Below are 9,965 nucleotides of genomic sequence, written 5' to 3'. Positions count from 1 at the left end.
CCATGACCAACGATGTATCCTCGGCCATGAGGAAGTCTCTCCCCTTGCCCATTTCTTCATTTTGGAAGCAAGCAACATCACCTTGATAATCATCACCCTCAGACGGAGTGGACAAACAAATGTCTTGTATCCCTACTGACTCGTGCATCATGTTGACATATGATTTCTCACTACATAATTGTGAATATGGAACTAATGAGCATTGCATATTGCCATTTTAAATTATGATTGCATTTTGTAAAAGTGAAATAAATGAAAGATATATCAAAAGCAAAAAATATTATACCTTTCATGCGTTTTGTCGAACAAGTCATTGTCGTTGTACATGTCAAAGTTGTCAACAGCCAGGCAGAGCGCCTAGGTCAGTGGGACGACGCGACCGAGGGTGGAGGAGGTGGGGGGGGGGGGGGTCGACGACACGGGCGCGGCGAGGTGCGGGCAGGCGCAGATCATCTGAGGATGCCGGGGTCGGCGGCAGGGCCGGTGGCCTCCATTGGCGGCTGTGTGGGTGGGGGAGATGGACGAGCACGTGAAAGTTCACGTGATAGAGGAGATGTTGCTTCCTGTCATTTATTGGGGCTGGTTTTCGGAGGGGTCAATTTCCCCAATATTGTGGGGAAGTTGGGTTGCTTGATTGTGAGTTCCCAGTATTTTTTCGCATATTGGGGCTATGTTGGAGCAGGGTTTTTGGCCCAACTCCCCCAATATCTAATTTTTACAAGGAAAGGAGCTCTGTTGGAGATGCCCTAGGGCAAGTCATCTATCACCATCTATATACATATCCATTCACTACCAGAGAGCGACGGGCAAAACCTTAACCGTCGCCCCCATCTCCTCCACTCCCCATCCACCTCCTGCCGCCGGAGGAAGCCATTGAGAAAAGCCTGTTTGACTAATGGCGATGGCTCAATCGTCTCATTGCTCTTAAGGATTCCTCATGACTACATAGTTGTGGTTGCTCTGCACGGCACCCGTGTCGGCGGAGATCGGATGTCAGGACGACAGCCCCAGGACAGCAAGGCGGTGGCCACGTCATAACGGCTGCAAGGGAAGTGCGGCGTCTGGTCATGATACCAAAGACGATGGCAATGATTTGTGGTGAAGGCATTCCATTCCTTGCTTCGCTACAATGGCAATTTTTTCTAGTTCCTGTTTCCCGGCGGGGACGACGACGGCACATCTTTATGATCCTTGTATGGAGGCGACTGCCGATTGGTGCGGTTGCACACACATCGGTTATTTGGCTCCTTGTAGCGCGACCTCAGGTTGATGAACGTCTTTAAGGGGCGGAAGTTCTTTTGGTTCTACCCTCCGTATAGAAGGTTCCTAGCAGTGTGCTCCAGTGATTGGATTCTCCCGCTCGGTGCAAAGGTTTGGAGTGCTTGACATGGGTCAAGATGTCGTTTTTTATGGCAGATTTGGCAAGTCAACTTCTGCTTGATGCGTGAGTTCCGCCCTTGTCGAAGGTGCCCCATGTGACTGGCCTAAATTGGCTAGCGTTGGCGATCTAGACTCTCGGTGGCATGGGATCGGTGAAGATGACGGCGTCCCTACACACTACTTGAGAAGATGCGTTGCACGAACATGGTTCTATTTGTGTGGCTATATCCACATCAGGACTGTGCTCTGCATGGGTTATGCAATGATGGATCGACATGGTGGCAACCCAAGGCGACGTTGGCTAGGTGGTGCTCTTTGAGTGCATGGGATTGAGTTCCAGGCCTTAAAGCTCTTGGTCCGACCTTTCATTGGTTGAATATGGTGACGATCACGCAAAGTTCCCTTGTGAAAGGTATTACGTGAAGTTTACTCAGACTACTCTCTGGGGTGAAAACCCATGATTTGACCTCAGTTGTTGGATCCGACGACGACGACACTCGTGTGGCATCCCCTCGCGACGATCACCCACTGTTACCTTATGGAAGATATTACATGAAGTTTACTCAGGCTACTCTCTGGGGTGAAACCCCATGATTTGACCTCAATGGTTGGGTCCGGGAAGCATCGTCTCGTGTTACCTGGAGCTGCCATTATTGATTTTTGATGTTGTTTTATGAAGTTGTTTTGTTGATAACTTTTCTTCTTCTTTTGTAACCGCCTATCCCAATGGATTGTCATGGAATAGAAAGAACGTGAAGCAGCAAGCAAGGGATGAGCGCTTTGTTGCTAAAGCACATATGTTTTCTTGCTGGGTCGGTTTGTTTTTTGGGGGAAGGGGGCGGCAATTCTTCAATCCTAACGAAGTAATTTCGGAGGGGGGGGGGGGGGGGGGGGGGGGTGTGTTTTTCAAAACCGACCCGATTTTGGGCATTCGTAGAGGGGAATTTGGACGTGTGCATCCTTGATATCTTGAGTAGCTTTTGAGATCGTGCTGGTGCGGATGCCAAGTATACTGATATTTTCTTGATATCAATATATTCCTTTTTAAAAATATCCCTAGACCATAACTGGGATGTATTGTTGGTGTTATGAAACTTACCACCGACGCTGCCGACCTATATATGGATGGTGGGTGGTATTAAAAAATTGAGATCACAACCTTTCAAAAAAAAATCGAGATCACAACTTATATTCACGTGTAAATAAATAAGAAACTACTATTGTCAACTCCTTGGCCGGAGGTCCAGAGCAGCAGCAATTTCGCCCGGGAGCCGGGATGGCTGGAGTAATCCGCGGCAGGAAGCCAGGGTGGCACCGACAAGGGATCACGTAGGAATGAGCTTTGCATTTGCTGATGGCGGTAGTGTACACCACCATCCTGTCGTGCCGAGATGGATCACGCTGGTATCAGCTCCAGCGAGGAAGGCGTGATATATGTACACTATATCCAACCGCGCAGATCACGTGGCTCCAAGCTCGGAAGAAAACAAGCGGACGTCTCTCCCTTTTTCTACCTTCTGGCATCTTGTGCCTCCTTGTTAAGATCTCTCTCTCCAGTCTTTCCTCGCTGTCTTTTTATATTAGGACTACATATATAGGAGTATATGACAACCAATGCAGCTGCAACACTCTAGGGAAAACTAAACTAAGTAGCACCATTGCAAGATGGAGTATAATTCTTTTTTCTCTTCAAATTGAAGGGGTTAGGTGGATTCTAATTTTTTTTAGGGGGTTTGGTGGATTCTAGATGAACGAGGCGAGTGAATTCACCCCCATCAACCTATATTATAAGGTACTCCCTCCGTTCACAAATATGATATGTTTTGGATATTTTAATATGAACTACATACGGACTGAAATTAGAGAACAGACACATTAAACATGTCTACATACATCCAATTCACAAAAAGTTAGAAGATCTTATATTTGTGAACGGAGGGAGTAGTATTTGTTTTTTGGTCTAATATTATTAGATAGACAATCCTGATGAAAAGTGCCAGGGCGTGATATAACGTCTCCTTCGGACGAACCTTGTGTGAGGCCCCAGTCTAAGCAAAAAAAAAGAGACCAATTTCTGAATTAAAGAACAAATCAGCTGGGGACCACAGCAACAAGTTCTGTGAACAAGTTTAATGATCATGACGATTTATAGGAAATGCTTTTAAAATGATTACATGGCCACACTAATTCATGATGCATCATCCAGATCTATCTTGCTTCTTTTTTATAATAATAATGGGCTATCTAGTTCACACAGGACTATGAAACAAAATGATGACAAAATACCAATGATGCACACCGACAAAGATCTATCTCACTAAAAGTAGGTTATAACTTACTGGATGCAATACAAAGTAACACAGACTGTTCCTATGAAAGCAGACGAGACTGGAGCACTACTAATCTGCACTTATCTCTGCAGGTCCACGGATAGTTGGTACTGAATTGTTTTGAAACTAGGATTCAAAAGCACATTAAACCATATAAATCACATATGGATGTCATACTCGCCTTGCAGGAGGAACTCGACTATCAAATAAAAGATGATACACGAAGGCGACGTGCCAGCGGTAGTTAAAACACCACTTGTGAACTGACCCACAAGTCAAAATGGAGCGGGTTGTGTCTTGGGAGTAAGGATTAAGAACCCATGTGACAGGCATGCCTTAACGGCCGTCTCTTGCCTTATATTTCTATCATATTTGTAACTCCACTGGTGTATGCCTTGTAAACCATATGTAATCAAGCAGCAGCAACCTTCCTTCCATCTTCTATGAAATATACGGCAGATTCAGGAACCTGAAAGGCAGAAAAGCAAGGAGTAACCAACGTGAACAAAAAGAGTCTTACTTTAATCAGATTATGGTGATAGGTCAATAACTGGTGAAGAACTAAATTAGTTGTTCTATCAGTGTTCAACCACAAAAACATAACACCAGATTGTGCTACCTATTAGTCTAAAGTAGAATGAATCCTGGTTGAGATCCAGAATAGCCACAGTATTACGGAACATATTTCATCAAAATGGAACCTATATCAGCAATTGATGAAGGATTGATGAGGTTGCTTGTAAAGTACAGAAGGTAAACCATAGGAGATTGATTCCACAATTTTACTACATAACCTTCTAAGCAAATATCAAATGCTCAAAACACCATTGAGCTAACACCATTATCTATTATCCATGTAAGCACCAACTGAATGCCAGATCTCCACAAAGCTATGGTTGCTCTCCATTCCTATATATATACACGAAGCAGGAAGTAATAACTAATAAGTATTCCTTGACTTCCATAGTTTCACTTTCTTGGTGTGGAAGGAGATTACTGATTTGGATTTCCTTAAATCATTACCGCAAAAGATAACATCAGTCTTCCGCGTGATGTGAAACCGAATGAATTGTCAAGTTGATCAGAATGCTAACGGCCATGAAAGCATACATGTCATGTAGACCATAATAAGATACAGAGATGGATAAATTACATCAGGCCATGTAGCTGTAATGAAGTCCACAACATCATATGATATGTCTCCTTGGACATCAATTTGCTCCTTCTCAGTTGGGCCCTGGGGAACACATTAAAGAGAGAATTAGACAAGTCCTAAATGAAACACTAAAAGCCTTCGTAGTTCCATAGATATCTGATTACCTTGACAACCGAAGCTCCAGTAGCAAACTTCTTTCCAAGCTTCTTTGAAGCATCACTCAGCTTTACACCTAAATGTTCAGGAAACAAACACGATCTATTAAACTATGTCCAACCTTAATAGCAAACATATAGTATCATCAAACTTTAAGGCAGGTTCAGCTCAAGCCTGGATCTAACATCTACAGAACAGCCTCTTCCACAGAGCTCAAAATATATTCATCTCCAATCTTTTTACTTCACTAGCTGCAAACAGTTAAGTGTACCACTCACCAAACAAATCCAGGCCTTTCACCACAGTAACACACTTGCGCTTGTTGCGGACAATCTTCTCAATAATAACCTCTTGCTTGTCCTACACATTAAAAGAGACACTGACAATCAAAACATTGCAAGACAGACATTCTACATTGGCCCGAACTCAAATCAGAATAACAAATCCTCAATTTCAGACTAGCATCTAGAAATTCAACTGTGTAATAATAGTGTGCAAAGGGAACCAACCTTTTTCTTGAGCTTACCGCCCGGCAGTCGCTTCACCTCTTCAGTCTTAGAAGATGCCGAAGCACCCCCTGCAAACACAACACACATCAATTTGACTGAAGTTTTCCTAGTTTTAGGTTTAGACAAGGCATGAGCTCACACCAAACCTGCGCTTGTGGAGCCGTCGGCGGTGGAGATGCTGACGCCCTGGAGGCGCTCGCCGACCTTGCCCACGTCCTTATCGTCGCCGCCTTCACAGATCAAACGAACCACCACACGCAGCATTAGAGAGCGGAACCGACACAGGGTAGGCGTAGACGAAGTGGGGGATAACAAGCGAGAAGGCCAGGTAGGTCAAGGGGCGAACCGGAGGAGGAGGCCACGAGCTCGTCGGGGTAGACGCCGGGCGCGTGGGCGCGGAGCCACGGCTTGCAGCGCTCGAAGTCGGGGCCGAACTCGCAGTACTCCGCGGGGAGGCCGCACACGCCGCAGTAGAGCACCTTCGCCGGGGCCGGCTTCTCCGCCGCCATCACCGCCGCCGCCGGATTCGATCCGATCTGATGGGGAATGCTCGGCGAGGTGGGCTGCGCGAATCTGTGTTGCCCTGCCCGAGTGCTCGTGGAGTCGTGACGGATTTGGTTCTGCTCGACGGATTTGGGTGCGATTTTTCTCTACCTTTCCTCCTTTCGGGAAAGCGCAAGAGAACAAAGGAAAAAAGTTGGCGAGTGCGGCAGCCGGGGGTATTGGGCTAGCGGAATTCCAGCCCAGGAGTTTCGGGTTTTTTTTCGGCTTGGGCTGGGCTGGGCTGGGCTGTGCAGTGTGTTAATTGCGATAGTCCGTCCTATTGAGAAAGAAAACATGTTAACTTACTGCGAGAGCTATATCTCGCTTACGGCAGCAAGATAGAAGTTGGAAGGAGCTCTCCACTTCAGAGGCGTTTTATTTAGACTGGTCCATTAGCTCCGGTTTTAGAAACCTTCTACTCGGTATTGGGCGGTTTCAATAAGTTTCCAGGTCGGGAATTTTTCTGTCTCTCTGCCGTTTTTTTGTTTTTTTTGTACTATTTTCAAATTCATGAACTTTTCAGTCCACACGACTTCGTGTGTGAACATGTTGTCAACATTTAAAAAATAAATACGCAAACATGTTTTTACATTTTCCTGTATAATATTTAAATGTATGGATATTTTTCATTGGTTTGAACATTTAAAAAAAATGACAAAAACATGGAATTTTTTTTCTAAACGACACAAATATTTTTTATATGTTATGAACATTTATATATATTTGTGCGGGTTTTTTGCATTTCTGGAAAAAATTTAAAAAATGTCATGTAACATAGTTTGAAACACATGAATATTTTTTCAAATGCCATGAACCTTTTTTGAATAGTTCGTACTTTTTTTTTACAAATTATCCCTACAAAATTAAATTTCGATGAACACTTTAAAAAAATATAATGAACAATATTTTCAATGGCATGACCATTATTATTTGAATGGAAAGATTTTTTTTTGAAAAAACAATGTGTGAGCAATTTTTTCCATTTCATGAACATTTTTAATATCTGATGAAGGTTTTAATCTTTTAAGCAAAGATTTTCTAAAAACAGAATATTTCAAAATATATAAAAAAATATTAAAATCAGAGCTACAGTGGTATAGGAAACTAATGCTACATCTTTGGGCTACACAGTTTTTTTAGAATCGCTACACGTTTTTTTTAGAAAGACCAACGTTGGCAGAGAAAAAACCGTGCTACAATGTACGGGCCGCCCTAGTAAAGGAGTGTTGTAGGCGAGCGTCCACTAGGTGTCGCGACAAGCCAGAAATAGACGCTTCCCTGTCTCGTGCATAACGCACTGTAGTCAGCGAATGCGCTGCTGCGCTGGACTAGGACGAGCTATTGACTGATAGCCAGTTCCCTTTCTCGTTTTTCCGTTTTCTTAGTTATTAATTTTTGTTTTCATCTATTTCTATTATCTAATTCACCACGCAAAGCATCATAGCTCAGTTTCATCACTTTAAATATGAGGTTGCTTACCACATATACCATGTGGTATTCTTAGTTATTAATTACAGAGTAGAGCCTCCCGCATTTTTTTTTTCAGAGTAGAGCCGCTTGTATATGGGATGTGCCTTACAAAACAAAATCTTAGTTTTCTGGAAGAAAATCTTAGTTAAGAAATGTTCATCAATAAAAAACATCTTTCTAGAACCTAAAAAATATTGATGAAGTCCGAAAATTGTTTCAGATTTTATAAAATGTTTCCGAATTTAGGAAATGTTCACAAATTAAAAAATATGTTTTTTTCCAAATATCCATAATTTTAAAAAAAATAAAAAATAAAAGAAAATACGGTCACGTGAAAATAAATGGTAAATAAAAATAATGAAAATATGAAGGAAAAAACCATAGGAAAACGAAAAAAGAAAACCCACAAACAAACATGAATAAAAAAGAACACAAAAGGCGGTGGCAGTGGACTGGCCCAATAGCGTCGTTGGTGGTGCACGGGGAATAGGATTCTCCCTGAGTGCTATGAGAGATTGGGCGGTAGCGCGTGAAAAATCTTGTTGATGGTTATGTCATGCAATCCAGAAAGCGACTTTATTAGGCTTTAACCCATCCTAATTAATGCTCAAAATGGCGTTAAACCCTAAAATTGTTTTGGGAGGGCAACACTTCCCCCACCCTAGCCCCCACCCAAAGCCAATATGTTATTTTTCCCCACTCACACACACCCCATTCCTAACACCAAAACCCTAGTTCACGTGATTTCGACATACAACCACCGCCCACACGTCACTCACAGTCCATGCCCCCGCCTCAAGTCTAAAACTAGCATTGGCGCGAACCCAACCCCCCAATGGCATTCAATGATGATGATGTGACACATCCCAACGAGGTCGGCGTAGCTTCCATGGGTACAGGCGCCACCTGACCCACCTCACCCTGCCCCATGCACCACCTCCTACTGCATGCTATGCCATCGACATCCCTCCTTCGTTGGCGAACTCCACCACAAACCTACTTGCGCCCATCGTTGAGCTTGAATTGAAGGATATGGCAAACACGACCACCTTGAGCCCGTTGAGTCCAGGCCACCTACCTCGAGTAGCTCGGTCGCGAGGTAGAGGAGGAGGAGTTGGACGAGACTAGTGTGATCTTCGCCCCAGTCGAGACCTACCATTGCGGAGAAACCCAAAACTAAGGAGGAGCGTCACAAAATGATGAGGTCGTTGCCTCCTTCCAGTTCGAGCTCAAGTACTGCGAGCACCACGTTGTCGTCGAGCGGCACACAATGCATGAGTATGAGGCCTCCTGCCACCGCGAGCTCGCCTAGCCTGAGCACTACGCCGCCTACAAAGCGGTGCGGGGCAACCACGTCGAGGCATGGGGCAAGATGCAAGACGTCATTGCAGATGACGAGGAGGAGGCAGCAGCAGCAGCAAGGGAGAAGTTCCCGGTAACGGTGATGCGTGTCGGCCACATACATCATCATCTTGTCCACCGAGGCCTAGGGTGGCGGAGAAAAGAAGCTCTTCTATTGTAGTTTTAGTGTTTTTTTGAGAAATTAATTTTAGGCTTTTGTAATGAGCTTATTAAGTAGTGTCCATGTTTAATTAGCATTTGTTATAGTAGTTAGATCTTTTGTTTGAGCTGCATTTATGTGGTTAGTTGAAATTATGAAATTGGGAGCTATACATGTGTTTCCGGGGTTCAGTTTCCGGGAATCAACCAAAGCCCAGCCTCCTAAATACCCACGTTTTTTGGGGATCTGAGTTTTGGGGCATTCTTTTTGGGTTGCTATCCAATTAGAGATGCCCTAACAGCGGCGACGGGACAGAGGCATGTCAACAAAAAAAAACTCAACCGAACTGTGTTGGAGTAATTCAATGTCAATTGTCACCTAAAATGCCTTTTAAGGTCATTTTGACCGGCCATTAGTGTGGATTTTAGATAATCCTTTTGCAGTGGATCACGCACCGATTTGTCTTGATAGCCAAGGGTGGACCGACTCATCATCTTCTTCTAAACACTAGACAGCCTCGCTATCATTGCAATTTAAATAGTAGTTGCACTGAGAGTACGAGATTTACCCTTCGAGCACAAGACTGAGAGTATGGGTTGGACCCTTGGGGACCAATTGGGGGGGGGGGGCTGAAGGCTGTCTCACAACGCAACCATGCGATTGTTGAATTTTTTCTCCATGTCATGATAGAGATTTTATTGCATGAACCTATCAAGAGTACTGTGGAGTTTACTCCTTTGGGTAGTCCAGAAGTTCGTAAGTTTGATGTTAGGTACAAAAAATTGCCTCTCTACTGTGAGTGTTGTGGGCTAGTAGGCCATACATCTGAGCGTTTTTTGTAATATCCCTACTGAGAAGAGAACTGCTATGTATCCTAAGAACCTGAGTGTAGATGCCTACTGGAAAGGGTAAAGTTCGAA

The 9,965-nt window shown here is 44.0% G+C and overlaps 1 protein-coding gene across 2 annotated transcripts; it reads right to left on the bottom strand.

Annotated features, from left to right (window-relative positions):
* Positions 1-3,690: 3,690 nt before the first annotated feature.
* Positions 3,691-6,201, bottom strand: LOC109739023 (translation machinery-associated protein 22). 2 transcript variants are annotated; one of them, XR_012204296.1, is made up of 7 exons: positions 5,878-6,201; positions 5,678-5,761; positions 5,532-5,599; positions 5,301-5,382; positions 5,031-5,098; positions 4,734-4,947; positions 3,691-4,619 (listed from the first exon to the last, which is right to left on the bottom strand). XR_012204296.1 is itself a non-coding variant. In XM_020298104.4 (7 exons), the coding sequence occupies exons 1-7, from the start codon at positions 6,038-6,040 to the stop codon at positions 4,123-4,125; spliced, it is 606 nt and encodes a 201-aa protein (XP_020153693.1). In that variant the 5' UTR covers positions 6,041-6,195; the 3' UTR covers positions 3,691-4,122. The 2 variants fall into 2 exon arrangements, 1 of the variants encoding a protein (XP_020153693.1); XM_020298104.4 differs by having other exon boundaries at positions 3,691-4,179; positions 4,864-4,947; positions 5,878-6,195.
* Positions 6,202-9,965: the final 3,764 nt, after the last annotated feature.

The sequence above is a fragment of the Aegilops tauschii genome, chromosome 3, assembly GCF_002575655.3.
Source record: "Aegilops tauschii subsp. strangulata cultivar AL8/78 chromosome 3, Aet v6.0, whole genome shotgun sequence".
NCBI classification, from domain to species: Eukaryota; Viridiplantae; Streptophyta; class Magnoliopsida; order Poales; family Poaceae; genus Aegilops; species Aegilops tauschii.
The sequence above is the reverse complement of the archived record's forward strand: the minus strand, read 5'-3'. Positions and strand labels throughout refer to the sequence as shown.

What these genes read in the sequence shown, in the direction of transcription:
- LOC109739023 (XM_020298104.4), bottom strand. Translation starts at nt 6,040, where the DNA reads ATGGCGGCGGAGAAGCCGGCCCCGGCGAAGGTGCTCTACTGCGGCGTG. An exon ending in GCGGTAAGCTCAAGAAAAAG is followed by an intron (nt 5,383 to 5,531) that starts GTTGGTTCCCTT and finishes TTTAATGTGTAG; the next exon opens with GACAAGCAAGAGGTTATTAT. An exon ending in GAAAGGCCTGGATTTGTTTG is followed by an intron (nt 5,099 to 5,300) that starts GTGAGTGGTACA and finishes CTGAACATTTAG; the next exon opens with GTGTAAAGCTGAGTGATGCT.